At 38.2% G+C, this 22,628-nt stretch overlaps 1 protein-coding gene across 4 annotated transcripts; it reads right to left on the reverse strand.

Moving 5' to 3' along the window:
* Positions 1-16,651: 16,651 nt before the first annotated feature.
* LOC113281259 (glutamyl-tRNA(Gln) amidotransferase subunit A) lies at positions 16,652-20,948 on the reverse strand. 4 transcript variants are annotated; one of them, XM_026529949.1, is made up of 13 exons: positions 20,702-20,948; positions 20,406-20,509; positions 20,162-20,288; positions 19,746-19,988; positions 19,566-19,648; positions 19,380-19,480; positions 19,109-19,232; positions 18,876-19,030; positions 18,460-18,596; positions 18,183-18,353; positions 17,759-17,983; positions 17,108-17,341; positions 16,652-17,021 (listed from the first exon to the last, which is right to left on the reverse strand). In XM_026529949.1, the coding sequence occupies exons 1-13, from the start codon at positions 20,702-20,704 to the stop codon at positions 16,884-16,886; spliced, it is 1,845 nt and encodes a 614-aa protein (XP_026385734.1). In that variant the 5' UTR covers positions 20,705-20,948; the 3' UTR covers positions 16,652-16,883. The 4 variants fall into 4 exon arrangements, with proteins under 4 accessions (XP_026385734.1, XP_026385737.1, XP_026385736.1 ...); XM_026529952.1 differs by having other exon boundaries at positions 20,162-20,293; positions 20,702-20,946; XM_026529951.1 differs by lacking the exon at positions 20,406-20,509 and having other exon boundaries at positions 20,162-20,293; positions 20,702-20,947.
* Between the last annotated feature and the right edge of the window lie 1,680 nt (positions 20,949-22,628).

Raw genomic sequence — 22,628 nt, forward strand, 5'->3', positions numbered from 1 at the left:
TGGAGTCTTCATTGGAAGATGCTTCGACATCTTTTTCACAAGGCGCCCCCACATCCTCTCCAGAAGCCGCCTCGACTTCCCTTTCGGACCCCGCTTTAACACCTCTCGCAGCAGCTGCTTCAATGTTTCTTCCAGGAGACACTTCAACGTCTTCCTTGGAAGCTTCTTCAACATCCTCTCCAGATGCCGCTCACATGTTCTCTCCAGCAGCCGCTTCAGCGTTCCCTCCATCAGTCGCTTCGATATCCTCTACAGAAGTTACTTCGACCTCTTCCTCGGAAGCTGCACCGACATCCTTTTCAGAAACTGCCCCAACAACCTTTTTAGGATGCTCCGGTTCGTCCACATCAGAGTCAAGAATTATGACCTCGTTAGGGTAATCATACTTATTACCACCTGTAGATTGCTTATGCTCAACCCTCCGCCACTTCAATCGAGCCGCGAATCTTTCAGCCCTGGCACTCGGGGGATGGGACGCTTCATCACGTTGAGAAGCTTCATCACATCTCCACTTCTCCTCCATACTAACTGAAGCCAGAAAAGCTTGAACACGCTCTCGAACGACGCATAAGTGCACAAGAGACATACCATGTATAGCACGACCAGCCTCGCGAAACGGGAAATCTATTTTGGCCATCACCTCCTCTAATGCATTAGCCTTGGGTTTGTTGACTTCAAAGCTCTTCTCTGGAGAAGTTGAAGAATGATCATCACCAACAGTTCCCATCATATATTTCAAAGAGGTATTATGATTGTATCAATAACTTACGTGACATATAAAAAAAATTAAATCACGTGACAACATGACGCAATACCTGGAACAAAGAAGAATGCAAGTCTATGATGACTGGAATGAAGAAGAAAGCAACTCTGTGATGATCGGTGTAGAGAGAAAGACTCAAGCGTTCCCTTTATATTCCAAAAACCAGCAGGATCTCAGAAAGAAAAGGAGTCTCTACCTGCCATGAATAAAGGCTTCAGATGCGGGATAACAGTCAAATAGATGCTTATCTAAAAACAACTGACATATGCTGAAAAGAAACGTATCTTGCTCAAGAACCGAGCCATCCTCTATCCTGGTAATGTACGCCGAACTCCTCTTGTGAATTTCTTCTGCTGTCACCATCTAGTGCTTACCCAACAATAATGTCACTATTACGTGCTAAGCAGGGAACTTAATGTTGATGGTGGTTTTTAGTTCAGGGCTAAAATCGTAAAACCCTGTATTTAATGCGCCGTCATTCTGCAAAGAGACCGATCCATTCAAAAGTAATGAGTGTCCGGACCTGTTTACTTACATATATATTGAGCAATTCAACATATTTATAAAATTTATCCAAAATGGTGCATGAAGCAACAATCCCAGATATTCTGTAAATTTTAACCTACTGCGTTATTCACTAATGCATTGCCTGCCTAGTATTTTCTTATGTTATGTTCCCATCCGAACTCTCAATATTGGCATGACATGACGGTTAATGTTCGCTTGCAGCGGACTAGCATGATTCTCCCGAAGTGTCATTATTGAGACCTGCATGAAAACACTCAGTAGGCTACCCCACTCTCTGACAAAGAGATCGGCGTGTCGACACACTTTTAATTAAAAGTTAGCTCGATCGACGATGTTTAAATTCCTTAAGGAAAATCTAGACTGTCCATGTCGGTCTTTAAAAATGATCACGACCACATGATTTGGCCAAGCAATTTAACAAGCCTAGCCTACTCCTAGGGGAACTAGGCGACGATGACCATCGGTAGGCCCGCTAACATCCCACCCGGTCGGAATCCATCTAGTTCACCCGTAACACCCTCAAACGTTAGCCAGAACATGGGTGATCGCGTTGTTAAAAAAGCTCAAACGATCTAAGACCGACCAAAACGGTCTCAAAAACATCGCTGCCGCCCAACTTAGCTAGCCTAGTTAGACGGATTAGATCTTTCTTCGAATAATTAAAGAAGTGCTAGCGTGTTCATCGGCGACCAAACTCTATCCATGGTCGATCGACCTGCCCATGGTGAGCCAAGAGCGCACCAAACCGTTTTCCCAAAGTAGGGCGATCGCGCGGCTCTTTAAACCCTAAATTGAGTTAGCGACATTACACAACTGCCTCAAATCGATCATGGCCACCCATCTTCGCCAGCTTAGTTGGGCGACCTAGATCCAATTTCAGCCGTCCAATGAGATGCTGGCAAGCTCGCCGGCAACCCATCTTTATGTATACTTAATCGACTTGCCTAAATCGGTGACAAACATCCCAAACCGTTTGGCCAAAGGTAGGTTGGCCGCACGACTTTAAACCCTAAAAATAAATCAGCGACAATGAACAACTGCCTCAAATCATCTCGTCCATCCAACTTCGCTAGCCTAGTCAGATGGTTAGGTTTATTTTCAGGAGGCCAATAAGGTAACACTGTGATCATAGGCCACCCCTCTTCCACAAGGAGCGATCTCCCAAGTGGTAGTTCACCCATGGGGTTCCCAAACGATCGCCCAAAGGTGGTCGATCATGCTACTTTTTAAGACGTTCAATTCGCGACTAATTTGAACAAACTCTAAAACAACGATGTTTCCTACACATCGATTATTTTCAGTTGCTTGTTTAAAAGCGATGCTTTATATATATCTATCATAAGCAATGTTTTATAAATACTGAGTTCACAAATAATTTATTATTTGACCTAAAAGCACTATGTGCTGCTTTTAACGGCGAGTCTCATGACTTCACCCATTTACTTGAGACATCAAACATGTCACAAACTGGGGGATGCTCGCTGGGGTATTGGTCTGGCGGTTTACAGCGTGCGGCGTGCAACACGCCCATTACGAGGAAGTTTCAGGAAAGGACGGACAGTTAACAACAGTGAGAATAATGGGTGAAAGTGTGCCTAGTTCTCCTTCGTAATGGAAACATGGTGATCACCACTTTTACACAACCCCACTTATCCACTACTTAACTGCCTCCACTTCCTACGAGATCAGGGGTGCGCTAGCTCAATGACTTGTATAAATAGTATTTCAACCTATTTCAACACAGAACACAAGTGTTATCAATACAAGTAGCCAAAAACCATATTCTGATACAAGTCATAAACAACTATACCTTTATAATAACTCTAAATATTGTTCTATTACCTATTATTAATTCTTTTTATTACATTTCAAATATAGCAGTTACATAGAAGGCAAGCGAGCAACAAGCTGCGCCGCAAACCCTTCATAATTCAACATTTTGATCTTAAACTCCTTCTTCGCTTCCCTCCCTAAGATCAACCCTTCTCCATCACTTTGTGACCGCATTGAATCTGGAACGTCCATTTTTTGGTTTAGGTCGTAGTCTTACAGATTGATCTCTCGAATCTAAAAGTACTTATGTGCAGTACATTTGTTTAGGGTTTGAATTCGTTTCTCATCAACACACCCAAATTTACCAAAAACAGCAAAATCAGTTTTTACCTTCAAACAGATACCATGGCTAATTTCACATTAATATAAAAACTCGTTCAATTGGGGGCCCTGGAAGCTAATTGGGGGCCTCATACTAGAGGACAAAAAAGGTCACTAAAACCTAATTTGAGTCATCCCTTATCCAATTTTTTTTAAACGGCTAAACTGCTCTGAATGATCAATGCTAATAATTAGGTTAAGTTATTCAGTGTGGTTAATTAAAATCAGATTTTTGTATTAAAATTTGGGGGGGGGGGGAAGTTAGAGTTTTTGTGTGTTTTGGAAGAAGAAGAGGAGTTTTTAGAGGAAGACTAGGGTTTTTAGAAATGATTGATTCAAGTGGGGGAAATGATGTCGGGGAAGCTCAAAATGATTATGTTGATGGTAAGATTATCTTAAATTCTCCTATGGGTTAGATATATGATGAAGGGATGTTAGTATAGGAAGCCTTGAATAATGGTGCAAATGAAGATCCAATTGCTCAAAATGAAGGAACCAATCCTAAAAATGAAGAAGCCGAAGCTCAAAACAATCAGGTAAACATCTTATACTCTTCGACTTGTCTGTTTGTTGCTCCAAGTGGTTGAATCATAGACACTATGGAACAACTCAGGGTAAGGGTCGTTATTGTCGAGGGGTTTATACCCAAACGACTCTGTAAGGTCGTTAATGATTTGACACTAAAGTTGACGACTCAAACCTACAACTTTTTCAGGTTACGAAAAATAGTCAACCTAGTGTGATAACCATTGACGACTCCAACTATCTAGGTCACCTAGAGTCGTTAGTTTATTTTGTTTAGACCCAGATGACTGGAAAACCAAAAAATCTCTGTAAAAATAACTCTCAGGGTAGTCATCTAGGTATTCATATACAATAACGACCCTAACCAACCATTTCATAGATACCCGAAAGTCGTCATTCCCGACATCTATAAATTGTAACGACTCTTGATTTTTGTAATTTTTGATTTCATAGTATCATTTCATTGAATCATAATATGCATACATCTTTCATAAGGTTGCATCGAAGGAAATGAAATAAAATAGATAATAACGGTGCACTTAAACACTTAGTCATATAGGTTGTAACCAAAGGTAGTGCCTTCCAAGATACGGTAGAAATCATCGATCTCAAACGGTTTCCCATGGATAGTCTCATATCGGGCACAAGATCTAGCCCACTGAAAACACAAAACAAATATAAGTTAGTCATTTTGTATATTTCAAAACTTGGGATTTCAAATGTGTATGTGTTTAAATACTTACTCTTATATTACCCAACATATTGGGTTCGGCTTCCTTTAATGCTTTCAATTCCTTTTTGAAGGCTTTGCATTCTTCGAATATCTCCTTGAACCGTTCCTTGACGAGTTTTAAAGTCCTCGAGTTACAATTTCCGTCTAACGCCACAAATACGATGAATACACTATTCCACCAAGCATCAGATATTTGATCAATGTGGCTTCCTAGATGTTCGAAGTGTTCTTTGAGTGCCACCCAAGCTCTCACAATGGCTATATTCTCTTCGTAAGTGTAGGGAGTATCCATGGTGTCTTCTCTTCTCTTTTTGGATGATAAATTGATGACAATGAATGAGATAGTTGAAAATTATGGTTTATGTGAGGAATAAATGAGATATGGGTCTCTATTTATAGATATAAGGACCCAACATCCATGTTTTTTAATTTTTTTTCAGTTGGTCGACTCAACCACATTGGTTGCATTCAAATTCTGCAAAAAAAATGCTTATGAAGTCGTTTAGGTATATAGTTAAACAATAAAGACCCTTTTGTGAAGCGTGAGTCATCATTGGTGTATGTTTATACTTAAACGACTCTAATACTATCTCCACAAGATACTGTATGAGTCGTTAATTTGTTAATTTCAAAATGACGACCCAAACCGACCATTTCAAATATATATGAGAGTCGTCATAGGGTATATCATTATATGGTGACGACTCTTGTTGGGAATCATTATATGTTGACGACTCTTGTGGGGAATTATACGTGGACGACTCGCGAACAAATTTTATTGAATCGATAAAAGGATACATCTTATTAAATAAAATAGAAGGAAACGAAATAAAATAGTTCACTACATCACGCTTAAACACTTAAATATATAAGGTGAATGGCTAGGTACTTTCTACCAAGAGACGATAGCAGTCTTCGTGCGAAAACGTCTTTCCGTACTTAAATTCGTATTGGCGGCGACCCTAGTAGTACTGAAAAAATAATTTTATTTATAAGTTAGCGTTTTCTAATAAAAATAACCAAATAAACAGTTTTTGATGAAAGGCCTATTGATTGTTTATGAAGAGTCTTCAATATTTATAGAGGGTCGTCAGGGAGGGAAAAAAAGAGTCGTTCATCTGCTAAAACAACCTTTTACGACCCTTGCATTAGTATGAATAACAGAGTTACATGCAAATAAGTCGCCAATCTACAAAAAATCACGATTGACGACTCTAATATGGGTAAACCAAATTTAATTTAATACAAGGAGTCGTCAATCTGCTAAAAAGTAGATGACGACTCTAGCTATGGGGAAACCAAAATTAACTTTAGAGTCGTCATGAGTACATATTATATATTGACGACCCTTTAATAAAAATTTGTGTTTTATTGTAGTTGGTTGTACAACTAAGCTCTGAACCAGAACCCATCTCCACGATGGGTCAGGATATCTCCCAACACTATATGACTGAATTGGTACGTTTTTCTTGTTTGAATCCATATATATATTTTAAATTATTTAATTAGTTTACTCGTGAATATGTAATTTGCTCAATGTAGAGGTGGACTACTAAGCCTAAGACCAAGGAATGGATTATCTCCAATGCAAAAGAGGAGATGTGCGTGGTTGTTTAAAGCAAGCACGTCAACTTTAAGAAGTTTGAGATGGTATGCGAGAGCAAGGAAGAAAGTCATAAAGGTAAGGATTACAAGTATGAGAAGAAGACGACTAGGGTCTACAAAACCTCGTCGAAGAAATGTAAGTGCCCGTTCAGGAATGTTTTCAAAAGGCATCATGAAACTGATCTATGAAGATTGTATAGTATTCTGGATGGTCGTCACAACCATCCTCCACCCCAAAGTCTTCTCGGACACCCAACATATGCCCGGTTGAAACCACATCAAATGGAAAAGGTATGGAAGATGAAGGGATTTAGGCCCCTTAATATCCTAAATGAAATAAGGGCGGAAGATAAGAATAAATTGTCCACCATTTCCACAATCTACGCTGCGAAAGCAACGATCAAGAGAGCCGAATGGGATGACATATTAATTATGCAACAATCAGAGTGGTTAGCAGAAAAACTTAACTACGCCATGCAAACAAGGGTGGGTACGGGTGACAAAGTGACTCATATTTTTCTTGCGCACCCAAGGATGGTGGATCTAGCTCAGTGTTTTCACCAGATTTTGTTCTTAGATTGCAGCTATAAGACCAATAAGTATAACATGCCGATGTGGAACGTGTTTAGTCATACTTCGGATAAACAATCATTCAGCGTGGCATGGTGCTTTATGGAAAAAGAGGAAATAGAGGACTATGTTTGGGCGTTGGAACAAGTGAGGTTGATTTACCGTGGGGAAGAAACACCACATGTTATATTTACCGATAGAGATTTTGCATTGATGAGTGTTGTGGTCTCGTTTTAGGTTTTTAGAGTCATCATATATGATTGGCTAACAAATAAACGACTCTTCTTTAGTAAGGTTGTGCCGTCATTGGTTTCCATATAAAGGGTAACGACTCTGGTGATGAAAAAAACAAGGGTCTCCTGTATAAATAAGCTAACGGCTCTTGTTGTGATTCACTTTTTGGTTTGGAGTTGTTAGTCTGCTATATTATAAGATGACGACACTTATGCTGGATCATTTCTTTTGAGATTTGTAGGGTATGTGTCGTTAGTCTGCTATATTATAAGATAACAAATACACTAATTTTTAAAAAATAACTTATAACATATTAAAGAAAGCGACAAATTTTCAACCAACCATTCTAACCAATAGTAGATAGTTGTATCAAACAAAAAGCAAAGAAACATAAGTTCAAGTCTACAATAACTAAAGACCGTCTAATCAAAACATTATAAGAATATCACCCACGAACACGACCTCCACCTCGGCCTTGCTGACTACCCCGACTACCTAATGTCCGGCTTCTCTTGCGAGGACCTTGATTTCCACTAGCTATTTTGGAATCACCATCTTCTCTTTCCTCTTGGATTTCCTCACCTTGACTTCCTTCACCTTGCTCAGCACGTTCTTGGCGTAGTTGGCTATCTATCTTCCGGGTCCTTTTACTTTGACGATTTAGATCATCCCATATTTTCTTCGCCTCTGGATGCTCAATGTGTAGGCAGCAATCATCCAAGCGACGTTGTTGCACATGTTCCAATACCTCGTATTTGTCGGTCGAGCAACACAATCCCTTGATGGAAATGTTCATTCGTTCCCTCCATTTGCATTCAAATACCAATTCAGATTAACACACTTATAATTGTATTTATATGAATAACGCAATTACAAAAAATAAATACTTACGACAAGCTTAAGAATGGTAGAATCATATTTAGTGTCAGAAGTAGAAGCGGAGGAAGATGCTTTCTTGCTCCTCCGACTTCCAATAGGATCTATCCATATTACCTGAGGATGAGAGAAGCCTTCGTACCATTGCAAGTAATCTGGTGTTGCCTCGTGACCTTCATTCACATGCTCCCAGAAAGAGGCATCTACCTTGTTATCATACTTGTGTCTATCATCCCAATGCTTGGTATTAGGTTCATGATCGTAAACCACCACTAAGTTTGACTCGTCATACTCGCATTTGTCTAACTTGTGCTTGAGTGGTGGTTCGTAGTCCTCTTTGGGTGAATCTTGAATATGACCAAGTTGACGCATGATTCCCATCGGATTATACATTGAAAGCCAGTAAGGTTAAAACATGGGGCCATGGTAATGCACGACATCTTCCGTTGCTCCAACCCTATCATTCTTATAAGGATCAAAGATTACCTCTTCAGCTATGATGTTTTCCAATTTTTGGCGCATTTCTAACAACGCGTCCATTTTTTCCTTATCCTGACACCCAGTGAACAAGTATCGGGTTCTTCTTTACTTAGTTTTGATCCATTCTGGGTTGACTTTGACGTCTTCATTATCTTTGAGCAATGAGGGGAAATGATCGTAAATCCACACCTATATTGACATCAAAAATAATAAAATAAAACAATCTGATAAGTATAAAAAGATTCAAAGAACAAGAAAATATAAAGAGAGCAAACAACTTTGTTCAATCCAATTACCTGGAGTAGAGCTGAATTTCCATTCATTTGAGAAGTTCGTTCCCGAGATGCCTTCGATAGCTGACCATTCAAATGTGCTATTATGGCAGTCTCCCAAGAGTACTGAAGAACTTGATGCTTGTTCACCTCTTCCAAGGGATCCAAAAGCTGAAGAAGGTTGACACTGACCCTGTTACCTTTGCTGTCAGGAAATATAACCGACGCAAGTACGTACAACAAATAACCAGCTTCCCATACGAAATTCCATATCAGAGAGACCATCAAATTTTTCTTTGATTAGTGTCCCAGCAAACATCTCCCTAATCTCTAAAAGTTTGAACTCTTTCTTCGGGTATTTGGTTCCCTTCACGAAAAGGCCATATGTTGTCTCTTCATCCCAACCAAACAAATTCTTGGTCAATGCATAAATTTATTTCCAACTAAGACTTTTCTTGAATTTTTCATTGGTGGATTTTCCTTCGATTTGCAGTCCTAGTATCTGATCTGCGTCATCAGGAGTCAATACCATCTCGCCAAAAGGGAATTGGAATGTATCGTCTTCGTCGTAAAACCTCTCACAGAAACTTGATACTCGAACATTGTCATATGCAATCATAGAGTTCATAATGGCAGTATATAAACCAGAGTTTTCAAAAATCTCTTTGACTCTTGCACATTCTTCTTTTAGATCCCACGTGTCCATTTTCACGTAAGAAAATTGCCTCATAAAAGACGTACGACTTTCTTATGATCATATAAAATAAAAACAAATAAATATAAAAAAAAATAGAAAGTTAACATCAACAAATCAAATAACAAGCAAAGTTGAGATCGTTACAATTGTTTCATAAATGGTACGAGCCCACGTTCTGGGATATCCAAATAGAACTTTGCATACATCTTTAGGTTCTCCTCTGGCTCTCCCACTGCTAAGACGTTCCAGCTGCAAATATTGGACTGGAATGTGTCTCGCACTGGGTGCAATTGGGACTCTAGGCTCCGCCTGTATTGTTGGTGCCGCCTGCGGCTGCGAGGCAACCACATGAACACCACCATCATTAACTTCAGCCTCCTCCTCCTCATCATCATCACCACCACCACCACTACCATCATTACCTTCATCCTTATCCTCCCCATCAGCATCACCTCCACCATTACCAGCATTACCTTCAGCCTCCTCCTCATCATCATCATCACCACCACCACCACCATTACCATCATTACCTTCATCCTCCTCCTTATCATCATCATTATTACCACCACCACCTCGACCAGAACCATCATTACCATCATCATCGTCATTATTAACAACATATTCACCTCCTATAGGAATTTCTTCTTGTTCAGTACCTTCTTCTTCATCGCTTTCGGAAGCAGATACAACAGGGGAGGAAGAAGCCGACGAATCTGACGAGTCATTACCTGGGTGTCTTGGTTCGCCGATAGAAAATGGTACCTCATTCAGCCGTTTTCCGCAAAATGGACCGACATTCAAGTATTTGCCGTGCCGGGGAGGTTTGGAAGGAGGAGTGGGCATGTGTTTCTTGCCTTTCTTTTGACTACAATAGTACATACACAAAAAAGGAACAAATAAGTCAAGGATTTCATGTTATCAGAACAAGAGTCGTCACCTAGTTATTTTACATACAAAAGATGACGAATCTATGTAAACAGGCGACGACCCTAACCTACCAAATGACGACTCTTTGTGACTTAAGTTGACCACACTTTCATTTTTTGTACAGAGAGCATGTTTGTTTTTCACCTTGAATCATTACTGAATAAAAAAGGGTCGTTCATAAAGGACCATCAAATGTTATTATATAGTGGTAACAACTCTAACCTAGGAAAAAATAGTTGAATGGCGACTCTAGGATACTTAAGTTGACGACACTTCCAATTTTAGGGACGGAGAGGTTGTTCATATTTCATCAAGAGTCGTTGGCAAATAAAAAAGGGTCTTTCTAATAGGATCGCCAATTGATTCTATTACAGTGGTAACAACACTAGTCTAGGTCAGACAATTTGAAACAGAAGAAAAATCGTTATCTTCTACATTATATACATTAACGATTTTTCATATTTTCTACATGCAGATGAAAAATCGTTAGGGTTTATGGATTCCCCGATAACGACCCATTCACTGTAACTGCAATTCTTCAGTTATAAAACTCAATTTCACAATCAAAACACAATACAAAATCAAAATTGAAGTGGGTTTTAATTCACTTATTTTCTACTCGGCGCCATTTCTTCTTCTAATTCTCCCCGGCTTGATTTGTGCTTGCTTCGAGGATTAACCTTAAATTTGAGTTTCTTTATGATTTTAGAGTTATCAACCTTTCGTTGGTACTCTTTCATTCGAGCCATGTTTGTAGAAGAAGTTAATCTTCGATTAAAGTTTTTCCAGTTGACGATTACAACGAAGAAAAAATAAATAATTTGAATTAAAGTTTTTCCAATCGACGATTACGACAACGACGAAGAAAAAAATAAATAATTTGAGTCCTTACTGGAGGGAGGGGAGGAGGAGAAGAGATGAAACTGATTTTGATTTTTAAGTTTTGGGCTGGAAATAAATTGGGGGTTTTGGGGTTGATAGGATTTTAGGATTTATTAATGTAGGAATTACCTATAGGTACTAGTTTGGTGATACTAGTTAGTGGCAGGTACACCCATTAAAGCCCAGTAATCAGAGGTACATAATTAAAAGAAAACATAAAAATGGACCAAATTTTTTTATTCCTGGTCCTATACACGTGTGGCTTTAGGCATGTGAAATATGAAAATACCAAAAATAACCTTTCCTATTTAAAGACCTATAAGCACGAGATGAACATTTCACTTTTCATATTCGTTTTCTCTTTCCTCTCACTGCTATGCGATCAGATTTATGGTCTTCTTCAATATCTCTCGCTTCTACCAAATCAGATGAAAATTTCTTTGTTGCAATGTTTACATTAGGGTTTTCACGATCTAATCGTGGTTGTATTTGATTTCGTCTTTTATCTCCGTGTCTAATTTGTTGATTATTTTACTAGATCTAGATGAATAATCATATTGTTTGTTCATTTCGTTATTAGATCTGATTATACCAGTACCATTTTTGTTGGTTTTAGATTTATTTCAGTTTGTTGTTGTGTATGAACCATCAGTACTATATCCCTTACTGACAGAAACCTAGTCTACTTTTAAGAAGAAGAAGAAGAACAAGATGGTGCATCGTTATGATTTACGAGGAGAATATTTGTTTTCTGTTTCCAGGTATGCTTTCTAATCATCTCGTTTGATTATTTTGTTCGGTTTTTCTTCTTTTGATTTGTTTTTTTTATTATATTATGATAATCAAATCGATTTGATTGACGCTTTTATGGTTTTTAGGTTTGTTACAGTTGTTTTTCGTGTATGAATTGACAGTACATATATGGCGTACTGATACAAAACTCTTCTGATTTTGTTTTATTCGAAGTTTTTCCAATTTTTTTGGTTCGATCCATGAGTATGTATGTATAATACTGAAGTTTTCACCTTTTTTTGTCTTATCCGTCAGTACATATACGAAATATTGTAATATATGTTTCGATCCTCTTATTTTTCATAGACCCGTTACCTATTCTTGTCATCCAGTTGATTTGTAGTTCATGAATCTTCAGTACATTTATCGCATACTGATAGGAAGTGCTATTTGGTTGTGTTTTTGCTCCTTTTTTAGTCTTATCCGTCAGTATATATACGAAATACTGTAGTATCTGTTTCGATCCTCTTATTTTTTATATATCCGTCACCTATTCTTGTATGCAATTGAGTTTTTGCCACTTTTTTGACATGCAGTTCAGCTTTTAGTTGATGAATCCGCAGTACGTATATGTCAAACTGATATAAACTTCTTCTGATTCTTTTTTATTCAGAGTTTTGTCACTTTTTTTTGGTTTGATCCATGAGTACGTATGTGAAATACTGAAATATGTGCTTTGATTTTTGATTCGGTTATATTCATGGATTCATCATTTCTTGACATGTAATTGAGCTTTTAGTTTATGAATCTGCAATATGTATATATATGACGTAGTGATAGAAACTTCTTTTGATTCTGTTTTATTCATAGTTTTGCCACTTTTTTTTTGTTTGATCCATGAGTACGTATGAGAAATACTGAAACAGATGGTAGCTTTGTTGTTGTGTTTTAATATTGTTATATTCTGCTCACATTTACAGGTTCATATGTCAAATGGATAGTACTCTATATGTAACCAGTGCTGGAGATACATACTCATATTTGTAAGTGGTGTAGCAGATATGTATTCAAAATTTTGTAAGAAGTGTCGCACATATGTACTCAAATTTGTAATCAATTTAGCAGATATATACTCAAATTTGTAAACAATGTAATAGATATGTACTCATATTTGTAAAAAATGTAGCAGATATGTACTCAAATTTGTGGTCATTTCCATGTTTTAATTAAATTTGGACCTCCAGATAAAATAAAATCCCGATTTGGTATAAACAGTGTTGCAGATATGTTCTTCTGACCGTTTAAACGGTTTTAGTACGGGAAACAAAACCGTAAGAATGTGTTGCATTCTTCACACGTGTTTAGCTCTAGGGTAATGTGATCATTTTGCTTGTTTCAAATAATTGTGGACCTAGTGATAAGTCTAAAATCCGGTTGGACCCTAGTATAACTAACTTATTGGGCCTAGGACCAACCAACAAATGTTCCTTTATTAATAATAAGCAAAAGTGAAAACTACAGAGAGACCCATTCTCACAGACTTTTCTACTATGAAACCCACGCTCAGAAAAACACAGGCGCGCACCCATTTTCTGGAAGAAAATTATTCTCAAACCCATAATTTCTGAAATTATGTTTTGGTCTTTTTTTTTTCTTCTTCTTCTTCTTCTCAGATTCGTATCTCCCTACAACTTTCTTTCCTATCTATCGACGGAGTCCAAAATCTCGATTGAGATTAGAAATTGCAGCAACCAAGTTGGGTCCGTTTGTCAACTGGATTGGGTGTATTCAAGGGTTCGTTTGTGATTCGAATCATCTACAGTTGAGGTAATGTTTGAGAGGAAGAAGTTAGGGTCTGATTTGTTGATGTAATTGATTATGAATGAAGTTTTAGAAGATCAGATAAGGAATTTGGTGAAGTTGCAAAACTAAAATCAACAAAGAAAAGGGGATCTGGGACTGATTGATTAAATGGGTTTTGGTGGTTGTGTTCGAAGAATCGGGAGCTCGAGATGATGTAGAAGTTTGGGTTGTATTTTAACTCAAGAGAGCCAGGAAAGAAGAATTTCTTACATCCCCTCTTTTCTCTGTCCAAGAGATGTTGTTGCTGTGGTTGATTGTGACAGTAAATGATGATGAATGAGTCTAGTTTATAATTCCTGGAAGAAGTGGAGTTATTGGGCTGTGTTGAATGTGAAATTGCAGGAATTGGAGAGCTGAAGGAGATGGTTTCTCAACATACAACAACACCATCAGGTAGCGTATATCAACTGTTCGACAGAAAAGCTGAACCACCATCTTATTACCACCTAGTTCGCAGCTGTTACAATGGTTGCTGCTATGGGCATTGTTGATTATCTGGGTCGTGTAAGAAGAGGAGAAGAAACAAATGCTGCTGCAGATGTTTGTGTGGGTGTTGTGTGCTGTTGCCGTGGGTTTGAAACCAGCAAGATATCGAAGGATACGTGTTGTCTATGGTGAGGGTTTGGTACAGTTCTGGCAGCGAGAAAAGAAGGAAGAAAAGGGTGAAGAGTGATTCGCAAATTTGGTTAGTGCTGTGGAAGATTTGGTCAAGGCGAAACAACAAGAACATAACCAGCTGCAGCTGCTTGACCGCACCGTTTACTTGCTAGTTTGTTGTGCGTTTTTGGGATGAGTACAAGGGTTGTTTGAAGCGGATGTGGCGTTAATTAGAAGCCAGTAGGGTGAGCTAACTTGGGTACCAATTTTTTTCTGCATCGGTTAGAGTTTGGGTCCTTGAAAATAGCTAAGAAAGAGTGTAGCTGCCGTCAGTTTTATGAGATGAATGGCTGCAGATTGGTGGTGTTTAGTGTTGTATCGAACAAGGATTGTTGGAGGCGGTTTATGGTGCGACATTACATGGTTTAGCACATCAGGTTTTGACAGAAGAAGCATTATCAACGGCAGCTTAGTTTGCTGCCAGGATTTGACTTGAATCTACGATGTTTTATTCTACGTCTGCAACAACGGATATGAGGGTGTGCTTGTTGTCCGGGATTGAAGAGTCTGATTTTTGTCGAGATATAGATGGGGAGCTGTGAAGTTGGTGGCTAGTTATGCATGACACGTCGTTATGACTGCATAACATGTCAAGATCAGATTTGGTTTTTAGTCTGTTGGGTGTTGTTTTAAGTTGTTATGCAGCTATGAAAATGGATGCATAACTTGTTATGCATCTACAAAATTTGTTGCATAACTTGTTATGCAGTCCAGAAAACGGTTGCATAGCACGTTATGCATCAACTTTTTCGTCACTATTTAAACCAACAAAAACAAAGACTGCACAACTTGTCATGCACCTACAATAATATCTGCATAACATGTTATGCAGTCGTGAAAATTGATGCATAACCTGTTATGCATTCGAAAATATGGCTGCATAATGCATTATGCATCGAGAAATTTGTTGCACAATCTTTTATGCATCGAGAAAATAGATGCATAACTTGTTATGCATCCGAAAATATGTTTGCATAATGCATTATGCATCAATTTTTTTATGTACGCACTAAAATCAACCAAAACAATGGCTAAATAACTTGTTATAGATGCATAATTTGTTATGCAGTCGAGAAAATGGTTGCATAATTCGTTATGCGTCTGCAGAATGTGTTATGCATCATTTTTGGTGGCTGCATAATGGTTATGTAGCCAGTTTTCGAAATTTTGCCTAAAATGATGATCACCTCCGATTTTTTCGTGAAAAACAAAAATTTAATATTGTTGTTTGTACTCGTTGCGTAGCTCCCTTAAAAAGATTTCCAACGATATAAATTTTGTAAAATTCCAAGGCGCGAATTTTTAGATATGTTATGTCCAAGTTGCGTTGCCAATTATACCCCTGATACATCACCCGTCATGCATACATTTTTAATAATTTCATATAATTATGGGTGTCACGGTACCTAAAATTAATTGTGAGTCCGAGAATGAGAATACTTTTTTTTTATGGGTCTCCCCTTAATTTTTAGATAGTATTTTCATCACAGTTTGGAAGCCCTTTATGTTATTTGGGGTGGGTATAAATTCGGTGAGGCCACCAATTTTTATTTTATTTTATTTTGGTATCAGAAATGCAAAAGGAGAAAAAAAACTAAGAAGTTACACCACAGAAAGTGACAACTTCAGAGGGAAGAGAATTACTAGTCCATCTAGCCTGGACTTTGTGAGACATTGCATAGGACGCCAGCTTGTGAGCAGCAGTGTTGATTTTCTTTGGCGCATAGCTGAAAGTACTGTTGCTGTTTAGGTTCTCCATTAGCAGCAATTAAACGAGAATAAAACCTTAGCAGCAATAAGTAAGCATGCGCTAGAAGTACTTCATATTAATTCCAATACACAGGCACTAGAGGTAGTAGTGATGGTGGTGACGCGTGATATGCTTGGTGGATCTAGATCTAACTCGCTCAATCAGCATTAACGACATTTCAACGGTAAATTTTATATATGAGCCCATAATAGCGGTCAGCTATAGGATCGGAGCACTTAAGTTTTTCCAAACATCTATTTGTTCCCAGTGTCGGGCAGAGCACTGCCATCTCTAGTCCAAATCGCACTTAAGTTTTTCCCTAAACCATCTATTTGTTCCCAGTGTCGGGCAGAGCACTGCCATCTCTAGTCCAAATCGCGCTTCACATGCATCAGGTAGTTCCAAAATGAAGCAGAAGTAAGATGGATGGCAAAACTCATGTTAACAGAGACACTGCCCTCCTGACTTGATCACCATTTTTAACAAACTTCAAAGATAAACAGTTCATATTTGAAACTAAAATACCACGCACAAGAGAAACAAATGTAACTAGCCAACTGAAGTCTCTAATTTTGAATGTGGAGAGCAGCAATCCCATTCAAGCAACTGCCACTGCATTAATTTGAGGAGGACCCTCAAAGATGCCAACGACGAGGAGGGTAATCGGCTTTAGGATGATTCAGGATTGAATCATCTGGACCAAGATCATCAATAGGTGGCCGTTGCTTATGGTGGTCAGTGACGGACTGGTATGCGATGGCCAGTGCTAAAGCCTGTACATGCAGACAGCAAGTCATTTTGAGATTCAACATCAAAACTGCAACAACAAAGATGAGGTGTTTTAAGAGGGACTACTTACGACATGGTCATGTTGAGGCGGAGCGTATATGCCAGTAGTTACGGTGGTTCTTCGTCGAATATTGCCTGAAGGTGGATTCTTGATGCTTTTGAACCCCGTAGGAACAACGACGACAGGCATACCCACTAGATTTCCCATGCAAACTCTTTCCCAATCAGTTGCATTTCCAATAAATGCATCAACCGTAAAACTTTCGCGAATTTCCCGAATCAATTTTCCTCTTGCTCTTTGTGCCTGCGGCCAGTGACAATATTATATTATTTATATTAGCAAACACCCATAGTAAAACAAGTAAAATATCAAGATTATATGTAATCTAGATTATATAGTAAAACAAGTAATCTAGATTATAGTAAAACAAGTAAAATATCAAGATTATATAGTAAAACAAGTGACAATATTATATTATTTATATTAGCAAACACCCATATTATATTATTTATCATAAAAGGACAAGAAAATTGTTCAGAGAAGAAACTGATCTTATAAACAGACTGGAGAAAGGCTCAGGCCTACAGCAGTCCACCATTTAGTTAGTTATTTGTAACCAGGTTGAAGGTGCAACTATCTATCCTTGATCTGGTTATACCTAATTTGGTACCAAATCGGGCAGAGGTTTATGTAATCTACACAGAGCGGCACATAACCAACCTGCAAGTAGTCCACTGCAGGTACCATTCGTGCACGCCGCAACTCTAAAGGCCACTGATCTTGAGCTTCATAAACGTCATCCTGTCCTGTACGTTGCCAACTGTCGAAGTGAGATAACGTGTCAACGTCCATTGTGAAGTTCAGGATGCCTTGAACAGAATCGACCGTGTAATTCAGTTTGAAAGGAATCACATTAACACCTTTTGAGGCAAGAACATTTACAACCTAAAAAAAACAATCACCAATAAGCTTCAGCAAGGACCTATACAGATAAGGTCTAGAACTGTTAGTCAAGTTCATCACACATGTGAGAAGTTGATATAAATAATCCAGACCCTCTAGCCCTCTAGAATTACCAAGATAGACAGGTATTTTCATTGCTAATGATGTGTTAAGTTGACCTAGAAATTAAAAGCTTACATACCTCCATCTCAGCATCTTCAAGGTATCCAACTGTGAGCTTTGTAATATCAGTAGAAAAGGGATCCTCAAGGTTAATGTTTTTTGATGAGAGGTCATCCGGATCCTTTCCTCGTATTGCATCCAGAACAAGGGCACAATCCGTGGCGCTTCGGCAGAATGGGCCAAGCTTATCCTGTAAATAAAAGTAAAAAAAAAAAAAAACAGATTTCAAGATTACATTCTTGCATTGCAAAGAACTACTGAGACAAGTGAAACGGATGAACTTGGCCGACTTATACCAAGCTTTCTGAGAGGCTCATAACACCTGTTCGACCCACCATCCCAAAAGTTGGGCGGATTGCTGTAACACCGCAACGAGCAGCAGGGTAGGTCATAGAGCCAGCTGTTTCTGAACCAACAGCGAATGGAACCAACCCTGACAATATACAGACAAATACAGCTCGAGTAAAAGATATAATTAGCCAGATAATTAGAGATTTCAGATTTAACTTCACAACACACATAAAATATTAGGTACTAGCTCGTGAAAAATTGCTAAATTAACTCTTAATTCCAGGTTGGCTAAGTTTCACAATAGCCGCTACACGGTAACCATATTGATACACAATAACCTTCTCCGCATTCAATCCCAAACAATGGGTAACAAAAGTCCACATTGTTGACCAGGGAAACTGTGCACAGATTAGAGAAAAACCTGCTGATGTGCTGGCAGCAGGACCAGCCGATGAACCAGTTGAGAATTCCTCAATATTCCATGGGTTTCGTGTCCTTCCACCAAACCATATATCATCATATGCTAAAGATCCAGTGACGAGCTTTGCTATAAGAACGGCTCCGGCGGCTTTCAACCTGCATAGACCAAAATCATAAGCTTAGGAGTGATAATACACGAATCCAAAATTTGTGAATTTCCAGTTGAAGGAGTACCTCTTGTATACCCAAGCCTCCATGTCAATAACTTGATTTTGGAATGTTTTCGAACCCCATGTGGTTTTATATTGGGGGACAGAAATGGTATCTTTTAGTCCATAGGGAATCCCATGGAGAGGACCTAAAATAACGGGAACTCCAATAACTCAATACTAAGAGTTTTTCAATCATTTGTATTGTCATAAATGATGGAACACAATAGAGTAGTCATAATGCTTACAGTAAATAAGGAAAAGAAATTTCTAGTATTACATCTAAAATGAGATACCTAAATACACTCCTTGGTTGAGTAAATCATCAGCCCTTTTTGCCTGCTTGAATGCCAACTCTTCTGTGTAAGAGATTACAGCTTCAAGAGCATGATCATATCTATCAAAACAAAACCAAAATTAACCAAAGCACAGAAAACAATGCCTCTGATCAATATGTATCATAGATGAATTGGATTTCTTACTTCTTCATTCTTCTCAAGAATATTTCAGTAAGTTCTTGAGATGTAGTTTGCTTTGTTTTCAGAAGGTGTCCTAGTTCAAAAACCTGATAGAAACAAGAAATTTTAAAAATTGAAGAATGCCAATGTAACACAATTTTTTAATCGAAGCATCACAATTTGAGAGAAGCACGGTTTAATTACATTCATGAGAGCGACATCTTCATCCAGATTAGGCTTTTGCACTCCAGAAGCAGTAGGACAGGAAAATCGTTTGTGGATATTCTGGGATGTTTTTGCATCGGTACTACTTCTACTACTCCACTCAGGATTGAAAACCAAAACAGATGGATCATGCAACCCCCCGTCCTCGGAAGCAACCAGTTTCCTGTTTGCTCTATAAATTGGAACATTGAAGTCTTTCGCACCCTTACCCATCTCCAGCACCTAGCGAAACTCAAACAAGAACACACACTCACCAAAATTGAGAACTCCAATACTAAATAAATAACAATTGTTGAGCATAAAACTATGTTACATCCACACCGCTAGTCAAGAAGACCAAGTTATAACACCTGTAAGCTACTCCAAAGCAAACAAAACTAACATTGATGAAATACCTTTTCATCGCTGAAGAATTTGGCATCGAAGTACTTCAATGCATTTTTAAGAGGTGAAACTTCCTTAACTTCTTCTTCAGTAGCACTCTCTTTAATTTTTTCATTCTTTTCATTGAACTCACCACCACTGTCCTGATCAAACAAAACATACAAAATCATTCATTTATAAACGGAGGCTCAATTCAATTGTTTCTAGTTTTCTACATTAGGTTACTGTTTTTCTTCTGCTTTCATTTCCTTTTACCTGGAAACAACGAGAGAACGGGTATGAACCCGAGTTTGTGTAGCCATGATATTTTTACAAGCATTACTCCCATATTTTAAACAAACAACAGACCCACCCCTTATCTGCATATAAACAGTTCCAAGTTTTTTAGAGAATTTGGTCGTTTGACACTTTCTTCTAAATAGTCATTTTTCTTTAACTTTTTTTAAGGTTTCAACTGTTTAATCAAAACAAAATCAGTATGTAGTGAAGTACTACTTAAAGAAAAATTAAGAATCACATACAACAGATCAGTAAAGGAAGAGAGGGTTTACCATTTTGGGATGTAGATTGATAAGAAGATTTAGTTTGCGGAAGAACTCGCTGTTGGTTGTGTGTTGTTGCAGTTAGCAAATTTGAAGCAGTTGGATGAAGGGGGAGGAGTAATGGAAGAAGCAGGAAGAAGGATGAAAAGACACGCGTCCATGAGAGACGACACTTGTCTTGCAACACCATTTGTAAATGGCTGCTTACTTTTCTAGTTTCTTTTCTACTATACCAGGTTTGGTTTAGATCAGGATTCAGGACTAAACCGTTTATCATTGTGCGAATCCAGTATCCAGAAATCAAAGGAAAAGAATGGAGAAAAAGCTAACGCCAAGTTCTCCCAAAAAAGTTTAAACAGTAGTTTGCATAAAAAAACAAAAAAGTAACCGCATAAAGCAAATTCGTACCCGTTATTGGTATATGTCATGTACCCGGTAAGGTAAGGGAGTGCCCATATCTCATATGTGTCTGTCTTTAGTAATAATAGTCTTATTTAGTGTAGTTGACCACCTCGTGAATTAATAGTCGTTGGAAGGTAAGGGAAGAAATGCCTATCTTTAAAAGGCAGAGTCTGTAATGAAAAAAGTCAGTCGAAGTTTAATCTAAATCAATCGTTTTAACGATTTAAGGTTGTGTTCTTCGGAACCAGAGAAACTTGGTTCTCTGAATCAGGTAGTTACTATGCAGACCCTGCCACTGTACCTTCAGGTACATGACAAGTGGTATCAGATTCGTTCGATCCATGGAGGCGTTCGATGAAATCAATAAGCCAGCTGATAATATTTCTCTTCAATTGAACGGCTGTTAACAAATGAGGATTTACAGGATCTCAAGAGTGGTTTTGAGCGTGTAATCCACGCTGCGTTCGAGAAATATTTTGGCTAGAAGACATACAATCGTTAAGATCCACAAGGAGCTTCCAGAATTACTTCCAAGTCTAATCATGGTGGTGGGTTCTCATCTGATGAAGGAGATTCTACTAAATCAACTGGACTTTGCGACCTAACCAGTGAATCAGTTGCTCAAGATTTATGTGTTGATACATCTGAAGAAGCAAATCAACTCCTACTTCGATTTCGTTAAGTTTTGTTTCTCCAGTTCTCAATCAGGTTGAATCTCAAAGAGTTCGATCGATTTCTACCGGCGCTGATAAGGACAAGGAGGATTCAATTGATAGTGTAAATTCTCAAGCTGATAAAGCCGCAAAGACCGCTACAAATGCTTTAGTCAAGATAAGTCAGGTTAAAATTGATGAGGTTAGTTGTGTTGTACTTGAAAGCTTGAAGGATTCTTTCTTCATTATTCACAACAAACTTCTTGGTGAGGAATACTTTGCCCTTGTTTCTGACTATTTCCGAAGTCTATTCGATCTTGGTAAAGAAATTGACATGGGTATGAGGTATTATTCTTACAATAGCTATAATTCTAAGTTCTGCCTTAATTTTGGGTTGGTTGTTCATACTGGGTGGATATTCATGGATGTTTGTTCTAACACACTAATTTATAACTTTATTTCGGAGCTTGAGTATTGGTTGGAATTGATATTAAAGTATTCAAATTTGTCTCTGTTTGTCAAAAATGGTGTCAGTAGTGATGTTGACCAGCTGTTTGATAAAAGGCCCCAACAAAACAGAATTCTCTGGACTATTTTGATTTTCCAAGTGCAAAGACAAAGTGAGACTGGCAATGCATACACACTATTCGATTCAATTTTAATGGTTTCCGACAGTGGAAAATTTGTTCATGAGATTCCTTGTGAGCATGGGTTAGAACCAGATCCTTCGTTTTGTGCTTCAATTTTGTTGGTGTCTGTTCCAACTAGTGATAGTGGTCAGTTAATCTTGAAATTGTCACGGGGACATCGTACAACACTAAATATTTATTTGTCTATGTGGATGCTAATGTGTGAGATTCAGAATGTTAGTGAGTAGTTTC

This window comes from Papaver somniferum, chromosome 5 (assembly GCF_003573695.1).
Source record: "Papaver somniferum cultivar HN1 chromosome 5, ASM357369v1, whole genome shotgun sequence".
Classification (NCBI taxonomy): Eukaryota; Viridiplantae; Streptophyta; class Magnoliopsida; order Ranunculales; family Papaveraceae; genus Papaver; species Papaver somniferum.

Excerpts from the sequence above, each read along its gene's own strand:
- LOC113281259 (XM_026529949.1), bottom strand. Across the intron at positions 19,989-20,161 it reads AATTCTTCAGCGATGAAAAG|GTGCTGGAGATGGGTAAGGG; the intron begins GTATTTCATCAA and ends GAGTTTCGCTAG. Across the intron at positions 17,022-17,107 it reads CGCCTCAACATGACCATGTC|GCTTTAGCACTGGCCATCGC; the intron begins GTAAGTAGTCCC and ends CTGCATGTACAG.